At 36.5% G+C, this 26553-nt stretch overlaps 1 protein-coding gene across 1 annotated transcript; it reads right to left on the reverse strand.

Moving 5' to 3' along the window:
- Positions 1 to 21648: 21648 nt before the first annotated feature.
- On the reverse strand, positions 21649 to 25641 carry LOC103510653 (gamma-glutamyl hydrolase B-like). Its single transcript, XM_008475338.2, has 3 exons — positions 25622 to 25641; positions 22158 to 22353; positions 21649 to 21822 (listed from the first exon to the last, which is right to left on the reverse strand). Exons 1-3 carry the CDS (start codon positions 25639 to 25641, stop codon positions 21649 to 21651), a joined length of 390 nt encoding a protein of 129 aa, XP_008473560.2.
- Between the last annotated feature and the right edge of the window lie 912 nt (positions 25642 to 26553).

The raw sequence follows: 26553 nt of genomic DNA on the forward strand, positions 1-26553 counted from the left end.
GGTACCTATCTAACAGAAAATAGGTAATTATGTTTAAGCTATCAGAGTAAGTAGCATTCTCTTTTCCAAGTATTTTGGTAACATGCAATCCTTACTCATTGTAGGAATAAGTGGAGCTTATAGCAGTAAGTATTTAATGGAGTATGACGAAGAGTTTTATACTATCTTTTTGCAGACTCCAGAGATCAATCAGTTAGAGCAGCCTACTCAGGATATAGGTTCCTACCTACCTGCCTAAATACATAGGTACCTATCTAATAGAAAATAATTATGTTTAAGCTATAAAAATAAGTAGCATTCTCTTTTCCAAGTATTTTGGTAACATGCAATCCTTACTCATTGTAGGAATAAGTGGAGCTTATAGCAGTAAGTATTTCCTCAAGAAAAGATAGGAACTGAAACAAGGATGGAAAAAACTTGCACGTTGAACGTAATCATACATTAATTTAATTTAAAACATAATCATTTTGAGACAGCCCTTTTTTCTCGTTTCAAGACTGAACATGGACGGAAAAAAACTTGCACGTTGAACGTAATCATACATTAATTTAATTTAAAACATAATCATTTTGAGACAGCCCTTTTTTCTCGTTTCAAGACGCGAAAGTTATGAAAAGGTGGAGCGAGAAACTGTTTTCTCTAAGGAAAAGCTCTGTTCTTATTGGTGGAAAAATTCAAAGAAGGGCCGCGGCATCATGAAAAGTTTTCCTTAAAGTTACATACACACGAATATTTTCTTTCCCCCCCCCTCCATCTTGCCTTACACAGCGTAGCACCGCCATATTTGAAATGTACAAACATTATCTTAAATTATTTAAATGTATTAAAACAAATGAACATTTTTCCTTTTTCTGAAATATTTATTTCTCTGACTCCTTCCCTTTTCTTTCTTGTCGTATACCCTACCCTGCTATCTATTGCAAAATTGAACAGAGCTAAGGGTTGAGAAGTTATTTTTAACTCACAGCAGAAAAGACTTTTTAAATTAAAATTGGTTTCTCTCCCACTTCTTCCCTCACATTCTCTTTTCTTTCTCTCTTACCTTTTCCTTTTGTATATTTATTACCTTAATATTTAGGATACTTTATACCTATGAATTACACAATATTAAGTACTACCTATATTTTCAATAAAATTATACAACTTTTACCTACGGAAGGCCTTCCGTAGGTAAAAGTTGTATTATTTTATTACTTACTACTCCTTCTGATTTGAAGGAAATTTTGAAAGCCTTCATTCAGACACTTGTTGGCAATAACTAGCAGTAGAAACTGCTGGTAATTTTGGCACATCTACTAATTTGATTATTTGTGATCATAAAATAAGGTGTATGGAAACAAAGAGAGGGAATTGCTATCTATTGAAAAATTGAGAAGAGCTAAGGGTTGAGAAGTTATTTTTAACTGACAGCAGAAAAGACTTTTTAAATTAAAATTGGTTTCTCTCCCACTTCCTCCTTCACATTCTCTTTTCTTTCTCTCTCACCTTTTCCTTTTGTATATTTCTTACCTTAATATTTAGGATACTTTTTCATACCTATGAATTACATAATATTAAGTATTTAAGTACTACCTATGTTTTCAATAAAATAATACAACTTTTACCTACGGAAGGCCTTCCGTAGATAAAAGTTGTATTATTTTATTACTTACTACTCCTTCTGATTTGAAGGAGCCTTCATTCAGACACTTGTTGGCAATAACTAACAGTAGAAACTGCTGGTAATTTTGGCACATCTACTAATTTGATTATTTGTGATCATAAAATAAGGTGTATGGAAACAAAGAGAGGGAAGAAAAGTAAAAATATATTTGGCCAATATTCCTTGTCGAGTTCAGGTTTACGCCACACATTTCCTTTTCAGGAAGGAAAAGGGACCCGCGAATGTTCGATTGGACCCAAAATTTCATCAAACTGGAAACCGAATTCAAAATCGTCGAAATTTATACAACTTAAAATACTTTCTTTGATACTAAAAGGAACTGTAAAAAGAGAGGGAAGAAAAGTAAAAATATATTTGGCCAATATTCCTTGTCGAGTTCAGGTTTACGCCACACATTTCCTTTTCAGGAAGGAAAAGGAACCCCCGAATGCTCGATTGGACCCAGAATTTCATCAAACTGGAAACCGAATTCAAAATCGTCGAAATTTATACAACTTAAAATACTTTCTTTGATACTAAAAGGAACTGTAAAAAAAGTAATCCCTCAAGTTTCTGTTCCTCAAAGAAAACTGATTACTTTTCTTAAAATGAGTAATATTTTCGTTTTATATTTCTGTGGGAAGATGGCAAAACACGATAACCAACATTTTTTTCAAAATGGAGTTAGTAATTGATTCATAGTAACTTTTTTGCGCTCTATATCTTTTACGATTTATTACAAATGCCAAAATAATACAGTCATATTTCAAAACCTAGAGGGAACGGACAGAATGATATCCATCCAGCGCTCTATCGATTGGTATAATCAGAATTGTCCTACGACTTACCTTTCCTGAGATATTAATGGAGTCAAAACAGGATAACTGCAGGTTCTGTGAGTTTCAACGGTGCCAAAAACGGTTATTGGATTTTAACCATTAGAGAGGTAAGTTATAACAACTAGTAATTTTAAAGTAGGGTTCTCATTTATTTTAGCAACCAAAATGTAAAAAAGTTGGAGGTTTCTTATGTCAAAAGTAAGTTTCAACTCTCTTTACTTCAGGATGAAGATAATAACGTATACATTTTTCTCTTTCAGATATGAAATTAAGGTAAATAAAATTGTAGATTGATACTAAGTTCACAACTGCACTGAACTGCTGATCTACACAGGTGTATGCCCCGCTGAAGTCACTTGTAACTACATACTACCTATTTATATTCAGCACCCAAGTCAGACAAGATTCAGTACATTTCCGACCACTCACGCTCAGACTTTGATATCTGACCTAAAGTCTGTCAGACACTGGGAACGTGCGTGGAGGAAAAAGCTTCCTAGGTCTCTCAGACAATCTGAGTGTTGGTGGCCGGCATAACAGAGATAGAATAACACATTACTCGTATACCCACATACCTAAAGAATTCCGAAACGATATTATTCAGACAAGTCTGACCTTCAAACTGACTCAAGTAATGCAATTATAACCCACCCCCTAGTGGCCGGCATAACAGAGATAGAATAACACATTACTCGTATACCCACACATACCTAAAGAATTCCGAAACGATATTATTCAGACAAGTCTGACCTTCAAACTGACTCAAGTAATGCAATTATAACCCACCCCCTCCTCCCTGTCTCACCCACATTACAGACAGAGGGTGAAAATGTGTGTCAGTAAGGTGAGTCCAGACGCCATTGATTAGCGCGAACCCCAGGAAATGGTCAAAACTCGAAGCCATGCACAAAAAATCCCATTAAATAAGGGATTATGCAATATGAAGCTAGGGTGTGGGATCATGAGGGAGAGGGGGGGTGGGTAGCTTTAATGGCGTCCCTTCAAAAAACACAGAGGAAGTAATAGTCATCAATACGCGAGCATTATTTTGTCAATAATATAAAATGAAATTCGGCCATTTTTTTCTCTCCGCGCGCCTCTGTATAGTTTTTATTTTCAATATTGCATTAGGGTGAAATATAAAAATTTCGAGAGGAGGGGAAGGAGAGACCTATTTCGATTTTTATTGGTCGAGCTCGGGACACCTAGGCGATTGCAGTTTTTTATCTCACGAGATTTTATTCCGTGTTGAATTATTTATGCTTGCATTCAGGTGCAAGAGAACGTTTTAAACCACAGCAAGTGCACTCATGACAGTACGAGAGACAAGGTTTATGTGGATTGTGGGTGCCTGCCTTTGGTTTCGGCATTGTGTTTCCATTGGTCACATTCATTACTGGTCGGAATACCTCATGGTTTTGTGATATGCCTGATGGAAAACATCCTAGGTTAGTCAGCGGAAAGAGTTGCAGTAATTACACTATCAATATATGTATTAGGTATCTATCAATGAGATAAGTAGGTATAATACATTTTTAGCTGTTCTTTAAGAGGTTTGATAGACAAAACTCTAACTGCTAAGAGTACTAAGGTCGTATCGTCCCACAAAAGAGAGAAGGAAAACGGGATAGGAGAAAGCTAGCCGTTCCGTGAACGAACATTATGTTTTCGATAAAATCCACCTCGGGCGGGAATCGAACCCGCGGCATAGCGCTTACAAGGCCAAGGCAGACGCGCTACCAACCAAACTTACCAAACTAACGAGGCTGGCTGAGCAATTTTGACTTTTCTTTTTGAGATAGGTAGTGAGTGCATCTAGATGTATTTATTTTATTTCTATTTATTTTTATTAATTCTTTCATTAATTTGATTAAAATATCCAATCGAAATAAACAATGTTACCACAGCAGGTGAAAAAGGACACTGAACATGGGTATTTTCTTAATAGGAAAATAAGAACCTAATATTATTCCATCCCATTGATATTATTTCATCCCCAAATAATCAAAAATAACTCAAAATAATATCTACCTGACAATGAATTTATGCAGTGGAGGTAATGAGTATCTTCACATAAACGTTTCATATAAATGAGTGAATTAATTAGCAGACAAACAAGGTACAACGAAAATCTCAATTTCCCACACTTAAAATAATATTCAGAATATATTGACATGTTGTCCGAGCATCGAAGGTCAATAATTAGAAATCTAGGTCAATATTGTAACATCAAATGCCTAGCAAAGGTCGTGAGAAATGTTGTAGTGGGGGAATGAAGATGGGAAATGACCACCCCATGCATAATTTCTTAATAAACTGGAATGTCCAGACAACGTCTTATTTCTTGCTCGAAATCCCCGACCCTCTTTACTTTGTTTTACTTTTAACTTGGGCATTCGATAATTTCTTTTATTAATTTATTGCCTACCTACTTTACTTATTATTTCTTCATTAAATTTCTTAGTTAATTTACATAGATTAGATTCACTATTTTATTTCATAGATTGGTGAGTTGGTGATTATTCTGATTTTCCCTTCTCTCCAATCCATCTTTATCTTTAAAACTGATATTTCGTTTTTTCCTAGAACATAATTATGGAAATGTTTGGTGAAGATGCTGATGGTCTTCTAGGTATGTATTTTTGTTCGCCCTGAGCATGTTGTCAAACTGAGAACTCATTCCTCCTGAACTGAGCAATCTGAGCATACCTAGTAGCAGAGTTTCTCAAACCCTTGCCTTCCGTCGGCGTCCCTGAAAATTCCATGTTTATTTGTTTACCTACAGTAATGCAACCACATCATAAAATAATGATATGTAACTACATTCATACCACGTGGAAAGTACTATTGCTAGGTATCTCAAGAGTGAACTGTCAAGAAACATTCATTTGTGAAATTAATTTTAATTAAAAAGAACCCCTGACAGCGCTCCACATGGCGGTATCACATGCCAAACAAAGCACAAGAAGCGCAAATAGCAACTTGAAAATAAATTAATGATGAAAAATAATTTCGAGGAAGATTTTCCTGTGACGAGGAAGAAACGTGAAGAAGATATTCCAAACACATCAAACTTTTCATGTTCCCCCGAACATCATCAAGATAATACCTACTTGAATCTCCCTCTCCCATCCTGTCATCCTAGCGAGCCCTACCATCCTGCTCCTATCCTGCCATCCTTCCTCACCCTACCATCCTGTCTGAAAACAAGAAAGAAACAGAGGAAACTGCTTTTCAAACTGCTAGGGAACGGTATAGCCTTGTAGGAGTTGTAGGTAGAAATGTAACGTAAGGAAAAGTATGTGAAAGAGACGAAGAAAGAAAAAAAAAAACGGGGAAACATTGAGTCTCCCTCTCCCATCCTGTCAACCCTACCATCCTGTCTGAAAACAAGAAAGAAACAGAGGAAACTGCTTTTCAAACTGCTAGGGAACGGTATAGCCTTGTAGGAGTTGTCATCCTCAGCATTGTTCGAGACTTTGACCACAGTATACCTAATGCTATAGACTCTTTAGTCCTATTCGAGCAGTATAAATAAGAGCTACGAGTACTATTATTATTATTTTCAGAAGGGAGATGATATTTTTTGGTAGGGTTTTGTTAGACTCATAGGTAAGCATTTGTGTCAGTACTGTTGGTCTCATAAGCATTTGTGTACCCAGTATAAAACCGTGGTAAATGTATCTTGTGTTTTTAGAGCAAATTTGGTGGCTCAACAAATCAGCATCCTTTCGTGACAAACAGGAAAAAATAACAAAAAGAAATATTCTGAAACCAGGATATATAATATTTTATACATGCCTCTGATAGATATTTCCACACAAGATTCTCCTCAATGGTGAAGAAGTGAAAACTTGCTAAAAAGAAGACCAGTGTTCCACTGCCGTAGTTATTTTGAAGCCAATTGTCATTCCGTAATATGTCCCCCATCAGATGGGCAGTAAGACACACAGTACTTTTAGGTGCTACATTACACGAGAAAACCAGAAAGTACCTAATTCGTAAAAAAATTGCAATCGAAATTTGAGTGGAAAATTTTGTTTGTCAGGCAGGATTCTGGGAATTCGTCATACACTCCCTCAGGACTTCCGACACCCGTGCCGCCTCACTCCCAGAACTCCTACATTTCTACATTAACACTTCAAAAAGCTTCTTCCATCTCGTTGTTTCAACATAATGCTGAAAATTTTGTGAAAAGCGCTTTTTGGTTTTTACCTACCTGCTTCTCCATATTCTCTCCGCCATACACACTAAGATAAGACAAGATGTTGACAGGAGTGCTAGGGGGCTCTTGAAATAAAGGGAGGGGCTGAGGAGAGAAACTTTCTGAAAAACGAAACTTTTACTCTATACACCATGATACTTATCGTACGTATAAAACGCGTATACCTATCTCTTTCAATTTATTCAAAATTTCGCAAAATTTCTCCTCCTCCTCCTCCTCTCTCTCTCACTCTCTCTCTCTCTCCTTGGATCAATATTGCCATGTGTATAGGAAAGGAGTATGTGAGCATTAATTCAGGAGGTAAGAAAGAACGACACAGTTTCCAAACCATCAGGAACTGGAAAGTTTCAAGAAGACAAGGAAGATGGGAGGGAGCCTGTTCGAGGAGGAGGAGGAGGAGGACTGGAGGTGTAGTAGGAGAAAGAAGATAGAATAGAAGATGTTGAGGAGCCAGAGAAATGGTAAAAAGTCTGGGTAAGTATGCAGAAGTCACGTCCGTGGAAAAGAAAAGCTCCTTCTTGCGTTTAACCTAACCCTATAATAACACTGGTCACTGCTCGTTTGTGCCAGTTCCTTTGGTAGGTAGCAATATTCCACGGACGTGACTTCTCTGGAGGTGTAGTAGGAGAAAGAAGATAGAATATAAGATGTTGAGGAGCCAGAGAAATGGGAAAAAGTCTGGGTAATAGCAGAAGTCACGTCCGTGGAAAAGAAAAGCTCCTTTTTGTATTTAACCTAACCCTATAATAACACTAATCACTGCTCCATTTGTGAAAACTCCTTCTTGCGTTTAACCTAACCCTATAATTAGGCTTGCCAAACGTCCCGAATTGGCCGGGACAGTCCCGAATTTCAGGGGGTGTCCCGGCGTCCCGTTCAGTTTTTCACAATCGTGATTGTACCGAAGCTTACCTTGAATTGACACCTTGGAATTTGGACACTTTTGGAGCAATGATTTTGGACACACTGGAAATTGAATTTGATACACTGTTCAACTTTAAGATATGATATGAATTGATTTTGATACACAAAAAAAGGAAATTTTGACACAATTTTGAAGAAAAAACTAAAACTGGAGAAAGCTCTCTCGTGAGAGGTTGTTAGCACAGTCACAACAAGAACAACGACTGATTGAATAGATTGAGGTAATGAAAAATAAATTTTATTTTGAGAAGCTGGCTGAAATAATAAATTTCCTACACTACCTGTACCACTGTACCTAGGTACATCTTTCTTCAATGAAGAGCGCTTTAATAATGATGAAAATTATTTATTTATTTATTTATTTGATTACACGCTAAGCATCAAGGCCATGTGTGAATGATGAAAATTGAAAAGTCTGAAAACTTACATATGTTACTATTCGAAAACTGCCCAAGTGCCCACTGTGATTTGATTCAGAATTTCAGACACCCCACCAAAGACATCCTTGATGTTGGGGAAAATAAATGAACCTGGCGATTATGTTCGCGGATTTCGCGATTATGTTCGCGGATTTGGCGATTATGTTCGCGGATTTCGCGACATGTTCGCGGATTTGGTGATTATGTTCGCGGATTTGGCGATTATGTTCGCGGGTTTCGCGATTATGTTCGCGGATTTCGCGATTACGTTCGCGGATTTCGCGATTACGTTCGCGGATTTCGCGATTATGTTCGCGGATTTCGCGATTATGTTCGCGGATTTGGCGATTTTGTTCGCGGATTTGGCGATTCGTGGTTTCGCGATTTTGTTCGCTGATTTTGCGATTATGTTCGCGGATTTGGCAATTATGTTCGCGGATTCGCGTCCCGAATCGACATATAATAACACTGGTCACTGCTCGTTTGTGCCAGTTTCTTTGGTAGCAATATTTCACGGACGTGACTTCTGCACAAGTACCAATCGGGATTGTACCGAAGCTTACCTTGAATTGACACCTTGGAATTTGGACACTTTTGGAGCAAGGATTTTGGACACACTGGAAATTGAATTTGATACACTGTTCAACAATATGAATTGATTTTGGTACACACAAAAAAAGGAAATTTTGATACAATTTTGAAGAAAAAACTGGAGAGAGCTCTCTCGTGAGAGGTTGTTAGCACAGTCACAACAAGAACAACGACTGATTGAATAGATTGAGGTAATGAAAAGTAAATTTTATTTTGAGAAGCTGGCTGAAATAATAAATTTCCAACACTACCTGTACCACTGTACCTACATCTTTCTTCAATGAAGAACGCTTTAATATATAATGATGAAAATTGAAAAGTCTGAAAACTTATGTTACTATTCGACAACTGCCCAAGTGCCCACTGTGATTTGATTCAGAATTTCAGACACCCCACCAAAGACATCCTTGATGTTGGGGAAAATAAATGAACCTTGGGGGAGGCCAATGACCCAACTTATAGCCATGTTTGGGTAGGTAGGGTTAGTTTGTAACGTTTACAGATTTACAGGTGACAACTTACATACCTAAATGTTTGCAATAACCTTGGTAAGTTCAACGACTCCAATTTTGGCCACCTGGAAATTCCATGACTTCTTATCTCGGGCTAAATCTTGAACCATTTCCTTCTTCGAAAATCTCTAGTCTCGTTGGTATAATTTCAGGATTGTATTGTTTTTATTGCAAGATTTAAATTTTCTGTGAGAAATTAAAAATAAATAGCAAAACTTCGGTGGGTTTTGCAAAAAATAACCAATAGCTTATGCGTTATAGGTTCCTATAGTACCTACGTATCTACGTAGCTACTAGATGTATTTATTTTATCTTGCACTTTAATTCTATTTATTTTTATTAATTCTTTCATTAATTTGATTAAAATATCCAATCGAAATAAACAATGTTACCACAGCAGGTGAAAAAGGACACTGAACATGGGTATTTTCTTAATAGGAAAATAAGAACCTATTATTCCATCCCATTGATATTATTTCATCCCCAAATAATCAAAAATAACTCAAAATAATATCTACCTGACAATTTATGCAGTAGAGGTAATGAGTATCTTCATCTTCACATAAACGTTTCATAAATGAGTGAATTAATTAGCAGACAAACAAGGTACAACGAAAATCTCAATTTCCCACACTTAAAATAATATTCAGAATAAATTGACATGTCCGAGCATCGAAGGTCAATAATTAGAAATCTAGGTCAATATTGTAACATCAAATGCCTAGCAGAGGTCGTGAGAAATGTTGTAGTGGGGGAATGAAGATGGGAAATGACCACCCCATGCATAATTTCTTAATAAACTGGAATGTCCAGACAGGGCAAACCCGCAATCTAGGACCTACAAGTCAGACCCGCTAGTCTCTAAGCCACTCTAAGGCCTCTAAGCTAACTAGGATGACACAGAGGTTTTTTTTAAACTATCTGTACACCTTTGTTTGGGTGTGTTACAGGGTGCACTCAGTAGCCGTCAAAGTTCAAGTCTCAAACAGAGAAGCAACAGCTAATTCTGACAGTTGGTCCCTGGACCTAAGGATCCCAATTCCCAATCTCAAAGGACCCTGGAACGGGGTCTGGACAGATAACTTTGGGTACATTTTAACCACTCACCCAGTATTCTAGGTAGGTTGTGTATAATTATGTAGTCAGATGTATCTTTATTTGGATTGTGTGGGTATTTTCGCCCCGTAGACTGGAGCTTTTTCGAAACTTCTATTTATTTAAATAAATTAAATTTCGGGGAAAATTTTCTATATTATTTTATTTTCATCATGTTTGGTTCTGTTTACTTTGTGGATTTTTCTCAAATATAGAAAATAGGATCGCAATCAAACATTTCCGCATTTATACGATTCGAATACACATAGGTAGGTTTATTACTTTTATATGTAGATTTGTAGGTAGGTATACCTGGGTAAACATCTCTGAAATATTCGCATGTTGTAGGCATGTGTTTAGTCAACAAAATATTGTGGTACCTATAAAATACCTACTAGATACCTACGATATTGAAATAGAGAGTGCCGAAGCAAGAGATTTTGCTGCATACTTATTAGGAGCAAAATATCACCTGTTTTTCCGCGAGGTCCATAAAAAAGTGTCCTATAATACTTAGTTCTACAATACCTATTCAGTTGTAATACCTACCTAACCTATCAGCACCAATAATCATTACACCTGAAGTGTACCTACCAAACATTGCTATATTCTGTCAAATTCTTTGAATCGTTCTGCCCTCCGAATAACTGTCAGTATAACTTTTTTGAAACGAATAAAATAAGGCTCAAAAATCTCAAATATTCTTACTTCTGCCTTATCTGCCTTATTGCATCCCTTCTCTTTGCTTCTTATCTCAACTCTGTCTCTTCTTCTACCGTCCACCACAACACAAGTGCCCCTCCCACCTCTCACTCCCAAGGCATAAAATGGTACCTATACAATACCTACTAGATACCTACGATATTGAAATATAGAGTGCCGAAGCAAGAGATTTTGCTGCATACTTATTAGAATTAAAATATCACCTGTTTTTCCGCGAGGTCCATAAAAAAGTGTCCTATAATACTTAGTTCTACAATACCTATTCAGTTATCATACCTACCTAACCTATCAGCACCAATAATCATTACACCTGATGTGTACCTACCAAACATTGCTATATTCTGTCAAATTCTTTGAATCATTCTGCCCTCCGAATAACTGTCAGTATAACTTTTTTGAAACGAATAAAATAGGGCTCAAAAATCTCAAATATTCTTACTTCTGCCTTATTGCATCCCTTCTCTTTGCTTCTTATCTCAACCCTTCCTCTTCTATTTGCTTCTTATCTCAACCCTGTCTCTTCTTCTACCGTCCACCACAACACAAGTGCCCCTCCCACTCCCACCTCTCACTCCCAAGGCATAAATAATAATTACAAAACTTGTGGCTTTTGTAATTTCTTTCTAATTTTCCACGCCTTGAGAAATTATTCATAAAGATAATAAGATAACGGTGAAACGGGCGAAAGTTCTCCAGGGAGGAATATTTTTGGGGGAACAAAGGTGGGGGTGGAAGACAAGGTACATAACTCATCTGGGGCGGGTTGGGCCACACCTGTTACCTTTGCCCATTCTTAAGGTCTTATCGTCCCACAAAAGAGAGAAGGAAAACGGGATAGGAGAAAGCTAGCCGTTCCGTGAACGAACATTATCTGTTTTGGATAAAATCCACCTCGGGCGGGAATCGAACCCGCGGCATAGCGCTTACAAGGCCAAGACAGACGCGCTACCAACCAAACTTACCAAACTAACGAGGCTGGCTGAGCAATTTTGACTTTTCTTTTTGAGATAGGTAGTGAGTGCATCTTATAATAGATGATCTTATTTATAACGACCACCTAATATACTTAGATCAGAAGACAACACCTAGGTACTTGGAGTTTCGCTCCTTACTCATTTGAATAAAAACTCCACCAGGAGTGAAGAAAGTTGTTTTGTATTTTCTTCCAGTTTACATTTTCCCGAGCGCTCAAAGTTTTTATTAAATTTCTTATAAGATGAAAGTTTCCTTCTTACGTTCTTGAATTGTGACAGCATAGGTATAGCTACTGTTATGTACAGTATCGGTACCTATATCTACCAACTTCGTATTCAAGATGGCGACGACATATTGAGAAACAGGGTGTACGAAAATCTTTTGATGGAAAAAGCTTCACTCAATCTACCAACTTCGTATTCAAGATGGCGACGACATATTGAGAAACAGGGTGTACGAAAATCTTTTGATGGAAAAAGCTTCACTCACGGGGAAACAGGATGGGGTGGAAAAAAAGTGGGAAAAACCTGCGCGGTATTATGATCGCGCAACGTCTTATTGTTTCCTCAAATGTTCATTGGCTCCCTAGCTCCTAATGTACCTCATTTTCTCCACATTTCCCGGGCTGCACCTAAAAATATCGACTAAAATATTATTTTCTTTTCTTTTCTCCCTTCTTAACTTTTTTTGGGGATACCTTTTCCTCTCCGAGTGCGGTGTACACACATATTAAATTTTTGTTTCCTCTTCCTCCCTAAAGGAAGTAATGGTTGGATAGTCACAGGTGCCTTTTTGAAGCACAACGCTTTTAAGAATTTGATCATGTCCATGAGCCTTGGGTCACAAATTCCACTATTAGAGAGTTGATATTCAACTTTTCACTTTAGGAACTACCATGCACATTGTTTTATAGTTTATACGACTGTTGATGGATGGTCTTAGAGCCAAACGTAATGGGCAGGTAGCTACCTATACTTTACTGGAAACGTTATTTTTTAAATTTCGACCCACATGGTGCTCTAATGACCAAGGCTAGATACGGTGCCTGTTGTTGATCTAATATAATTATACTTGTAGGAGCTTCATCATTGGAAGATTCTTCTTGAGATCACATTTTATTGTATCAGTGCTTCAGTATCCAGTTCAATTGTTTCAGTACTTCTTGTGACGAGTATTTTGTTATCAGTTTCATGAATGCGGCCCTCATATTTCCACCAAATTTTCTCCATTTCTCTTTTCAGTGGAGAAAAATTACGGCGTCTACTTTTTCCTTCTACCAGTTCTACCTAAAATGATATGAAACTTTAAAAAGGAAGAGAGAGAAAGATAGACTTTGGAGAGAGAGAGAGAGAGAGGAGAAATAAACCATTCTTCCCCCAATTTTTTGAGGGTAAAAGAAATAATAAAATGTTTGTTAGAATCAATGGAACGATAACGGTGAAACGGGCGAAAGTTCTCCAGGGAGGAATATTTTTTGGGGGGAACTAATTTGGGGGTGGAAGACAAGGTATACATAACTCATCTGGGCCGGATTGGGCCACACCTGTTACCTTTGCCCATTCTTCCCCCAATTTTTTGAGGGTAAAAGAAATAATAAAATGTTTGTTAGAATCAATGGAATTCTGCAATCACAGAGACATAAAAGCCATTTTCTTTAGATGTAAACTTGACACATCCACTATTTTTACTTTCCTTATCCTATAGGAAGGAAAGTAATGTAATCGGCTGAAATTTTCGATGGTCAGTTTTTAGTGCAAAACACGTTTTGAGGTCCCTAGAGCCTAAATCCAAAGTTTCAGCCATTGGTCCGTGTGTGTGTGTCTGTCTGTCTGTCTGTCCTTCTGTCTGTCTGTGTGTCTGTCTGTAAACAAAATATCTCGAGAACGGTAAGAGCTAGAGACTTGAAATTTGGTATGTAGCTGTCAAATGTGACAAGGATGCGACACGAAACTTTTGGTTAAGACCGGTGCAACGGTTGGCAGCATTTTACCGCTTTTTGGCGGTTTTCGGTGCAATTTAACAATATCTCGGGAACGGTATAAGCTAAAGACTTAAAATTTGGTATGTAGTTCACAAATGTGACAAAGATGCAACACAAAACGTTGGTTGAGATGGTTGCTGCGCTTGGCGGTATTTTGACAGCTTTTGGACAGATTTCGACCGTCGGTGCAACGGTTGGCGGCATTTTACCGCTTTTTGGCGGTTTTTGGTGTAATTTAACAATATCTCGGGAACGGTATAAGCTAGAAACTTGAAATTTGGTATGTGGTTCACTAATGTGACAAGGATGCAACACAAAACGTTTGTTTGAGATGGTTGCTGCGCTTGGCGGTATTTTTACCGCTTTTGGACAGATTTCGACCGTTTTTTGGCGGTTTTCAGCTATAGCGACAAAACGGTTAGAGATATTGTAAAAGTTAGGGTAAAAGAACACTCAAATAAGCATCATTCAATAGGATAAGGAAAGTCGTGTGATGTTCACACCAGATTTTCTTTGCTTCTTATCTCAACTCTGTCTCTTCTTCTACCGTCCACCACAACACAAGTGCCCCTCCCACCTCTCACTCCCAAGGCATAAATAATAATTACAAAACTTGTGGCTTTTATAATTTCTTTCTAATTTTCCACGCCTTGAGAAATTATTCATAAAGATAATAAGATAACGGTGAAACGGGGGAAAGTTCTCCAGGGAGGAATATTTTTTGGGGGAACAAAGGTGGGGGTGGAAGACAAGGTACATAACTCATCTGGGGCGGGTTGGGCCACACCTGTTACCTTTGCTCATTCTTCCCCCAATTTTTGAGGGTAAAAGAAATAATAAAATGTTTGTTAGAATCAATGAAATTCTGCAATTAGAGAGGCATAAAAAATCCATTTTGTTAGATGTAAACTTGCCACATCCACTATTTTTTTTTTTTCCTTTTTTTTATATGTATATTCAACAGTAAAGATGGTAGTACCTACCAAGATATATTCACTTGGGTAAGTAGTATTGTTAGTTTTTTTTTTTTTGTGGAGAGGGGGAAATCTTCAAAGAGACGCCCATTGCAAAAAACTTTGCAATAGGGAGTGTGGGATTGATGTCCGAATACCGGGACATCCAGACCCACTAAAACCCAACCTCTCCCTCTTCCCATTAGGACCTTGGAACCAGATATATTGGACATTATTATTTTCAGGGCCCTAGTATTGTTAGTAGACTGATATTTTGTTTTCTGTTGTACTTAATCATGAATGTAGCTTTTACGACAAGATAATTTAGGTATATCCTAGATACTTATTTAACAATGAAATTATGCCTTACTATGCAGCTAAAGGGGGTACTTAGATATTGCAGCACAAAACCCCATTAATAAAGACATTATTTGCAATTTAGGCGACTTTTTCAGTGCAAAGATTTATTCGAGCAACTAAAACCCAACCTCTCCCTCTTCCCATTAGGGCCCTGGAACCAGATATATTGGACATTACTTCAGGGCCCTAGTATTGTTAGTAGACTGATATTTTGTTTTCTATTCTACTTAATCATGAATGTAGCTTTTACGACAAGATAAATTAGGTATATCCTAGATACTTATTTAACAATGAAATTATGCCTTACTATGCAGCTAAAGGGGTTACTTAGATATTGCAGCACAAAACCCCATTAATAAAGACATTATTTGCAATTTAGGCGACTTTTTCAGTGCAAAGATTTATTCGAGCATTTTCTAAATTACTCTAACGTTTAAGTATTATAGTCTGTACGTAACATACAATTTTGCAATAGACCGAAATTGCGGTTATGAATTTTCAGGTTCACACATAAATGCCTTCGGAATTCGGATAGTTTTAACGGGGTATTAATTATGGGAATACTAACCTCAGATTAACTGCTTGAATTATCCTTATACAAAATTGCGGTTATGAATTTTCAGGTTCACACCTAAATGCCTTCGGAATTCGGATAGTTTTAACGGGGTATTAATTATGGGAATACTAACCTCAGATTAACTGCTTGAATTATCCTTATACGATAAGTACAAATACCTATTACATTTATCTAATTGTAGGTAGATGTTATAGTTGTGTATTTGTGTTTGTGCAATATTATCAAATAAGTAGCTATTATGTAATTTACCTATTTACTCCTACGTTCTACGTGCTGAAAATATTATTCTACCTCTAGGTCCCTATACAGTAAAATGGAAAAGATATCTCCATTATTTTCCACATATACCTTTCGTCGTACCTATATAATTATATGTACCTATAAAGTGTGAAAGGTAGATGTGAATAAGCGTAATAGAGTATGTAATCGTAGGTAGATGAAATTTTATTATTAGGTATTATTATTTAGAGTTTAGAGGTTTGAAAGAGGGAGCTGTTACAGGCAAGGTCTTATCGTGCCGAAAGGAGAAGGAAGACAGGATAGTAGGAGAAAGCCAGCCTTTCCAAGAACGAACCTTATCGTTTGGGATAAAATCTGCCCCGCGCAGAAATTGGACCAACGGCCTAACACTTCAAGGCAGACCAAAAAGCTATGATTAGGCTGGCGAATTTTTGAGAGACAACCTTTCTTTTTAGAGTATCTTCCAGGCAACAGTACTAAAAGGAATCTGGACTTTGGACTTTGGTTTATTTTTGGCAATGTATTAATAAGTCAGGAATTATGTATGTATGTAAAGGTAAATTATAATTAGATATAACAAAGAAGGAAGTTGCCCAACTTACCTAATTATAGCTTTTTTACTTACGGAGATAATCGAGGTTTCCATTTTCTGAGAAGAGGAAGAAATAGAGAGGGAAAAATCAGTACCTATGTACATATGTATGTATCTACCTGACTAGTAAAAAGTTTCAGGTCACTGTAGCTTTTTATTAGGTATACCTTCCTACATACCTATAACGTACAAGAATGATAATTCCATCGAGTGATGAAATAATGTTAGTGGATGTGCCAATTCTCCTGTTCAAATTACCTATCAATTAATTTGTTCAATCCATAAAAATGGTGAACGACCTGGTATTCCTGAGTGAAAGCGCCATAAGGGGGGGGGTGGGGGTGTTACTGGACATGAAAAAAAAAAAAAAAAAAAAAAAAAAAAAAAAAAAAAAAGAGAAATAAAGAACGAGCGAGTGAAAAAACCTTTTTTATACGTCGTTCCATTTTTGTCCTTCTCGACCTGACTGGAAAATAAACGAGAAATAAGGAATAAGATGACCACAGGGTCTGGATGAGAGAGAGAGAGAGATAGAGAGGGAAAAATCAGTACCTATGTACATATGTATGTATCTACCTGACTAGTAAAAAGTTTCAGGTCACTGTAGCTTTTTATTAGGTACCTTCCTACATACCTATTACGTACAAGAATGATAATTCCATCGAGTGATGAAATAATGTTAGTGGATGTGCCAATTCTCCTGTTCAAGTTACCTATCAATTAATTTGTTCAATCCATAAGAATGGTGAACGACCTGGTATTCCTGAGTGAAAGCGCCATAAGGGGGGGGGTGTTACTGGACATGAAAACAAAACAAATACAGGTGCCAACGATCGGGTGAGTCTGCAGATTGAGGGATCTGACCGGGAAAATTGTGTGACTATATTCAGAGAATTGGAGGACTGAATCACAAGAAAAGCCGGAATTTTCACAACATTAAAGACAAAACGCTACTCCACATCATATTTGCTGAACGTCCCTGAATAATGAATTCCATTACTTTTTCCTTCCCAACTCCCAAAATCCCTCATTTCCCATCTTTTCTTCATTCTCTCTTTTCATTTTCTTCTTATATTCCACGAGAAAGTCCTCATTTTTCATTTTGAAAATCCCCCACCCCCTCTTTCTCTCATTCTCATTCCATTTTCTTTAAAAAGAAAATTTCAATATTGTAAGTTTATGCAAATGAAAAACTTGCGAGTTTTGCTTGAAAACTAAGGTAGGTACCCGTAGGAGAGGTAGGAGGAGTGGGGAGGGCATACAGAAGGGTATTATTTTATTTGAAATATTATACAAAATATTTGAATATTACATACCACAGGGTGTTGGGAAAGTTAAATACTAAAGAATGAAGGAACCAATTTTGTATTCCCAATGTTTATTGTTCATAATATCCATTTTCATAACTTGATAATTCGAGCTGTGGATACCTAGTGGTATTATACATATGTATGTGGTTAGTTGTTAGCTCATTTGAGTCTCAGGCAAAGTAGATCCACCAGGTAAATATTGTCGAAATTAAAACGAAAGTACACTTTACTGCAACGCTTCGGTGCTCATGAAATAATGGTCTCATGGCGTTGAAAAGATTGGATGTAAAACCACCTTGGAGAACCAGAAACACTACCTTGAGCGTACAAATGGAAAGTTCATAAGTGACTCATTTTTGGGAGGAAAATATTGGAATACTGTATTCAATCTTTTTATACGTATAGGTGGGTAGTGGGTACCTAATGTAGCTTTAAATACAGGTGTATTTTGTATAATTATGTTAGTTCCAAGTCATCAATGTTAGGTACGTAAATGTTATGGAGATATTAGGGATTAGGGACTAAGGAAAATAGTTGATGTGTGAAAATGTGAGCTACATTATCCTAATTCACTCAGTTTATTTTTCAATTTAAGCCACGATCTTGAACGGCAATTATAGTTACCTAGATATCTTTTTTTCTACAAATAGGTAGATAAATACTAACTTGTTGATGGAAATCAGTTGCTCACTACGAGTATCTATCACTGGACTTCGACACTGTTTATATGTAAAATACATTACAAATGCTACAAAAGCTTTCTAATATTCTTCCTTACTCTCGTGTTTTAATTAAATAAAGTGTTCTCCATTGTCTTTAAAATTTCTGATTGTAATCTTGTTCTTGTATTTAAATATACTTTATCGTTTCCTGTGGATGATAACTTTATGGAGCGATCCTTTGCCAAGACGTTATCCGAAATGAAAAACTGGGTATTTTATCACCTCATAAAAATGTCACTTTTTTTTCACGTTAATTACCTAAATCACAACTGAAGACTAGAATATTTAGATTGCAGCTTTGAAACTTGGATATTTTTGGTCTTTATGGAAGTCTTGTGTCTGCTCCTATGTCCTCACAGGCGAAACAATAGAAAGTAGAGAGACTAGCCTAGTGATTTATAGGTACTTGGACCCGCCAGGTATTGAGCCCATCAGAAGGGTTTTTGTTCTAAAAGGGTTCCAAAAATTAGAAGTTCTTGATACAATGAAACAGAGGTTGATAATTTATTAAAATTGATGTTGCTATTCTTCTTTCACTGAGAAATGAAACTTTTAGCACGTTAATTAAATCACAACTGAAGACTAGAATATTTAGATTGCAGCTTTGAAACTTGGATATTTTTGGTCTTTATGGAAGTCTTGTGTCTGCTCCTGTCCTCACAGGCGAAACAATAGAAAGTAGAGAGACTAGCCTAATGATTTATAGGTACTTGGACCCGCCAGGTATTGAGCCCATCAGAAGGGTTTTTGTTCTAAAAGGGTTCTATAAATCAGAAGTTCTTGATACAATGAAACAGAGGTTGATAATTTATTAAAATTGATGTTGCTATTCTTCTTTCACTGAGAAATGAAACTTTTAGATCTCTGAAATTCTAAGATGTGCCAATTATGTGGAACAAAAGAACTAAGTGTGGGCAGTAAGACGAAGAACAATTTAAAACAAAATAGGTACCTACTGAACAAAAAGAAAAGCACCAGAGATATTATTTCCGAGGACAAAAACTAGACACAGACTGAAATGGTTCAAAAGAAATTTATCTAGCACATCTAAGGTAAATTTTACACTTTTTTTTTAATTTGAGTCACATAAAAACCAGTTGAAATCTTGAAGACATGATAAAACAAAAACCCCTTTTTCTTACCCCCTCCCTCAACGTTATTCTCAAGTTAAGAACTTTATCTCTCAGTAGGGATGGAACTATCAGGGTAGGAGGTAGGCTCTTCTATCTCATATTCATAGGCTTAGGCTTCGGAAAATAAATTGGCATTGTTTTGGGAAAAGAATTCGGGTGCAGCCAGGATAGAGCCCCCTGCGTTATTCTCAAGTTAAGAACTTTATCTCTCAGTAGGGATGGAACTATCAGGGTAGGAGGTAGGCTCTTGTATCTCATATTCATAGGCTTAGGCTTCGGAAAATAAATTGGCATTGTTTTGGGAAAAGAATTCGGGTGCAGCCAGGATAGAGCCCCCTTGTTCTATTGTGCTCTCGAAAGTTTTTAACTTTAATTGCAATTTAGAAAAACTTTTTCGGTTTTTATTCAAATTTTAAAATTTTCAAACCAAACATTATTTCTCCTTTGTCTCCTTCTCTCTTTCTAGCTTTCTTGTTTCTAGCTTCATCATATCTAACTGTTAACTGTGCCTCATTAAAGTACAATATTTTCCAGGAAAATCCCTGATATCCCAGACCTATAAAAGGGCCTGAACTGGTGGAACTATCCTAAAAATCACAACTTCTATTTGAAACACAAAGAAACTCTTGGCTTTTCAAATGTTAATTCTTATGACATGCGAGCGACAGCATCTTTATGGTTGTAACACTTTCCATAAAGAACAATGAAAGAACGATTTGACTGGCGCCAGTTTCGTACTTTGTTCAATTTTCTTCACATCACAGTTTCGACCAAAATTAAAGAAAATTATTTTCGAAATTTTCGCCTTGAAAGTTGGAACACAATTGAAGCAAATAAAATAAATAGAATCTTAAAACCAATAACATTATGAGAGAACAGGGAAAGCTTTGGCACTGCACAATGTTTTGTCTTTGTTTTGTCTTGTAAAATGAACTTATGAATATGAAGCTAACATAGAAAGAAACAACTTACCTGGTGAGGAAGGTCGATTGACGTCGACTGAAACCGTACACTGCCCCGACAACATAGATTCACCTCGTCGATCGACGGCGTCTACTATGTGATTTCACCGACTTAAATCTAATACGTCCCTAACCTAATACTGTCTTGAAATCAAAATATCTGTCGAATATTCAAAGACCTAGTATTCTGTGAAGTAAAGAAAAAAGCTAAAGAAGAAGAAGCAAAAACTAGTTCTTTTCCTTTGTCATAGATATTCCTATTTTGTAACCTCCTTGTGTGGAACTATGAGAGTGAGCAACGTGGAAAATTTAGTGTTACAAAGAAAATTTAATTTCAAAAGTAATAAAAGTTAACTTTCGTCTTATGGCTTTTGGCTCACAAAAAAGCCTTTCATGATGAGAAAGTTTCCTGATGGATTTCAGAAGTAATCAGAATTTCCTCATTATAATGGAAAGCTTTCGATTTTTTGCATTAATAATAATTTATTTATTATACTCAGTAATATGAATGGAAGGCTGAAACTCCTCCAATGCCTTTCATATTTGCTTTGCCAAGTTTTCTATCATGTTGAGTCTATTTCCAAATTTCCATTCTTTAAAGTTTAAAGGTACCCTCTAATGTGTGATCAGCATCAATCAGCAATTTTTGGTGGTGCGTACTTACCTACTTTCACTTTTGCTACCTACGTAAATACCTACCGATTTGTCTCTTTGCGTCAATCCCCCAAACCCTACTTCATCAGGTTTCATCATCAGTGAAAAACTCTGGTTTTAAGAATGGCGATATGCCTGAAAAATCCAATCGTTTGCTGATTTCGAAGGTAAATTAAACCTCCACATAAAAAGCTCTGAACTTAGAACACACCTCCAAGTCTATTTGAAGAGATAGATCTGTTCGAATCCCAATTTGTTCGGATAAGACATGACGTTGGGGTAATTCTGGATGAGACTTTTGTACAGATCATCTCTGCTGGCAAATGAGTTATTGTTCAGTCTGGCTTTATCGATAAACCAATCTGAGAAGAATCTTGCTGATATGATGTCATCCTGGAATTAGACAAATTATAAACAATCGATTTCAGTTAAGAAGATTTTAACTCGACGTGATGCCAATGATAATATACTGTACATAGTATAGTAATATGAGATTGAAGAGTTTAGACAGTTCTTCAACTGTATACCTACTTCTAAACAACTCACAAAATGCAGCTTCTTTCTGTAGTTAGTTAGTTACATAATACCGACTGTGGTTGGGGCAAACTTTTATACTCAACAGATAAGATTCGCTTTCGGAAGCCCTCCGTTTTTACAGTTTCCTCTTACAAACTTCTTCAAAAGAAAAGAAAATAGAACCCCCTGCCTAATAAAGTAATAATTCTTACATGTGAGTGAGGGTTATGTTGGGATTCCGTCCACTCGTAGGCATTCTTTTCTGGATGGAACTGAATCCCGACAATGGGATATTCCTTGTGCTCCACCGTACTGACAAATTCCCAGGATTTGTATTTGCTGAGAGTCAGTATGTTCCAGGTTTCCGTCAAGCCGTATTTGATCATATCCTGTCTCGTAATGCACCAGCTGAAACGGAAGAAGTCATGTCAGCAAAAATGGTATCAAGGTAAAGTGATGCACTATGAGGCGAGAAATTTCTCGTTTAGTCTCGAAATTGACGAGACGATAAACAGATTTTGTCTCCTCTCGTGATTTTGTCTTTGTCTGTAACGACCGACACAGGATTTTGTCTGTCTCGTCTCCAGTGGCGTGCACTGGAGACCTACCAAGGTACCGAGTTTTATACCTATTAGGACGAATAAATACACAATATTAAGGAGCGCGGTAGCGCTCCGCCCCGCCAAGTCAAGAAAGTTTGACCGCGCTACTAGAGATATTATACGCGACAGGGAAATACATTTATCTAATTGTAGGTAGATGTTACTCGTATAGTTGTGTATTTGTGTTTGTGCAATATTATCAAATAAATAGCTATTATGTAATTTACCTATTTACTCCTACGTTCTACGTGCTGAAAATATTATTCTACCTCTAGGTTCCTATACAGTAAAATGGAAAAGATATCTCCATTATTTTCCAAATATACCTTTCGTCGTACCTATATACATATGTACCTATAAAGTGTGATAGGTAGATTGACGTGATGCCAATGATAATATAAGGTCTGTTTTTCATTCCTACGCCGCATCGATGCGGCGTCAACTTGACGTTCACTCTGCGTCAGGAGTGGGGGTAACAAGCTTTCATATCAAGTACCTTCTTACAGGATGGGTTTGCTCGAATTAAACACAGATACGAGTATACAGTATACAGGGTAGCTACACTGAGAAAAAATTTCATTGAAGTCCAATCGAGTGACTGGGTTCTGGAATTCTAATAGGAACTCTATATCAAGAAGCTTGATTTTTCCAACACTCTAAATCAGGGGAAATAACCCAAGAATACAGTCTTCCACCCTAAGTCTCCTAAAACTTGTGGCACCTTATCAGTAATTTTTTCTCGGTGTATGGCAGCTAGCTACCTTTATAAAAAGTATGACGTAATAATACAGAATTTTCAAGCAATTCATCAGGCTCTAAACTTTCACACTTAAGGTCCAGAATTACCGGAATATCGGAAAATTAGTGGATGTGAATTTACTGTAAGATAGGCCATGAATATAGAATACATTGGATGTACATGTTTGTCTTCTTAGTATCTGTACCTACGTAGAAAACGCGAAGTGGAAAACAAAATGGCTTACAGTTAATTTAGTGTAGTAGTGTGAGTTAAATTTTTGGTCTTGGTACTTGAAGTAAGTTACGCTAAACTCCATACTTCCATACACAACAAGCCCACTCTGAGGCTTAGGTGTTGGGCAATTGCCCAAAGGATTGGTTAAGCTTATACGAATTTACGAGTTACGTCAAGTTCCAAGTAAGTTAGTACAACATACGGATGCTTAAAAATTATATACTAAATTTAGTCCTCACTGTTTTAACTTTATTTATACAGGGATACGAGTGTCATTTGTTCCCTTATTATAAGAATCGCGAGCTCCACCCTGTAAGTACCTTATTTTCCATGTATAAAGTATTTGCTACATGAAAATCTTCTTTAATTAAAACACTCTTGTTATAGAGAAAACTCCCAACTCATTTATTTTCTGGTAGGTACACTGAGAAAAAATTTCATTGAAGTCCAATCGAGTGACTGGGTTCTGGAATTCTAATAGGTATAGAACAGAACTCTATATCAAGAACCTTGATTTTTCCAACACTCTAAATCAGGGGAAATAACCCAAGAATAGAGTCTTCCACCCTAAGTCTCCTAAAACTTGTGGCACCTTATCAGTAATTTTTTCTCGGTGTATGGCAGCTATAGCTACCTTTATAAAAAGTCTGACGTAATAATACAGAATTTTCAAGCAATTCTTCAGGCTGTAAACTTTCACACTTAAGGTCCGGAATTACCGGTATATACGAAAATTAGTGGATGTGAATTTACTGTAAAATAGGCCATGAATGTAGAATACATTGGATGTACATGTTTGTCTTCTTAGTATCTGTACGTAGAAAACGCGAAGTGGAAAACAAAATGGCTTACCTACAGTAAATTTACTTCAAGGTACGCTAAACTCCATAAACAACAAGCCCACTCTGAGGGTTAGGTGTTGGGGCAGTTACCCAAGGGATTGGTTAAGCTTATACGAATCTACGAGTTACGTCAAGTTCCAAGTAAGTTAGTACAACATACGGATGATTAAAAATTATATACTAAATTTAGTCCTCTCTGTTTTAATAACTTTATTTATACAGGGATATGAGTGTCATTTGTTCCCTTATTATAAGAATCGCGAGCTCCACCCTGTAAGTACCTTATATTCCATGTATAAAGTATTTGCTACATGAAAATCTTCTTTAATTAAAACACTCTTGTTATAGAGAAAACTCCCAACTCATTTATTTTCTTCTTTTTCGCCAAGATTTTCCTCTTGTGACGTTACCTACCTTTTCCGCCATTTTGTTTTCCACTTCGCGTTTTCTACGTACAGATACTAAGAAGACAAACATGTACATCTAATGTATTCTATATTCATGGCTTATATTTAAAAGCTCTTCTTCTATATTTTAATTTTATGAAAATCTTCTTTATTTTCTTCCTTAACAACATTTTCGACGTGAAATATATTGCTGTCGCTTCTCAGACCCGAAGGCGAAATGGCGGTAGTATATCTGGGGTGGCCTCAGTATTTTTTTGAGCTTAAGGATTTCCTTAATTTGGATTAAATCTTTTTATACGTATAGGTGGGTAGTGGGTACCTAATGTAGCTTTAAATACAGGTGTATTTTGTATAATTAAGTTAGTTCCAAGTCATCAATGTTAGGTACGTAAATGTTATGGAGATATTGGGGACTTTGGAAAATAGTTGATGTGTGAAAATGTGAACTACATTATCCTAATTCACTCAGTTTGTTTTTCAATTTAAACCATGATCTTGAACGGCAATTATAGTTAGGTACCTCTATATCTTTTTTTTTCTACAAATAGGTAGATAAAATACTTGTTGATGGAAATCAGTTGCTCACTACGAGTATCTATCACTGAACTTCGACACTGTTTATATGTAAAATACATTACAAATGCTACAAAAGCTTTCTAATATTCTTCCTTACTCTCGTATTTTAATTAAATAAAGTGTTCTCCATTGTCTTTAAAATTTCTGATTGTAATCTTGTTCTTGTATTTAAATATACTTTATCGTTTCCTGAGGAACTCACTCATTTCTTGTGAGAAGACAAATATGTATATTTTCTTCGCTTGCCTGAAATGTCTTTGTATTATACCGGCTTACCGGGTCTTATTGACGTCCATAGGACTAAAATCTTCGATGCCAAGGTCTTTAAGATTGATAAATAATAGATACATCAGAGAAAAACTACCTGGTAGCAGTGAAAATATTTGCGAAATGCTAAGAGCAAATTGTGAATTTGCTTTTGGGAATAAACCACTGGTCTACACAGATGGGCAACCCGCAAATGTGCTACGAGTATAAAATTGATATAGTTATTTTTTACAGAGCTAGGTATCCAGACTCCAAAGTTATCTAAATGGTTTGAGATTCACACTGTAGAGTTTTCAATTATTTAATTTGTGTAAATTGAAAATTATTCTAAAATTTTAAAGAAAACATCCAGAAAACAGGGACGATTTTAACTTGGGTACTTACAGGAGGGCTAAAACAGTCACTACATCCAATGGCACATGACTAGATATGGGGACTTACAATTCCAGTAATTTGTCATACCTACATATGTAGCTTGTAATTATTGAAATGTAAGAAGTGACTCTCTACTTTAACAATACTGTGTGATTTTAGAATCAATTTCCTATTTTCCAAGAATATTTGCAATGAAATTTTGATTTTGTTGTTTCCCTGTGGCCCACTAGAATTTCACAAGAAGAATACCTGTGAATGTTCACCAATCTCTTTTCTTATAAACAAGATAAACCTAACTCTGTCTTTCCCGTTACAACCTGTAGATTTCATAAACCTACTCCCGTATTCATATCTAAGAAAACAAACATGTCACCCCGATGAAAAGCTGCCTCTCCCCCCCCCCATACCTTTAAATTTTAAGAAAATTTTCATTTTAAAATATTCCAAGATAATATATTCTTCCGTACAGATATCCTTAGAATCATCCCCGGGGATTCTTCTTCTTTCTCCCCCTCCTCTTCTTCCTCCCCTCTTTCTCATCCCCACGTTATTCTAAAAACTTCACG

Source organism: Diaphorina citri, unplaced genomic scaffold (assembly GCF_000475195.1).
Source record: "Diaphorina citri unplaced genomic scaffold, Diaci psyllid genome assembly version 1.1 scaffold628, whole genome shotgun sequence".
NCBI classification, from domain to species: Eukaryota; Metazoa; Arthropoda; class Insecta; order Hemiptera; family Psyllidae; genus Diaphorina; species Diaphorina citri.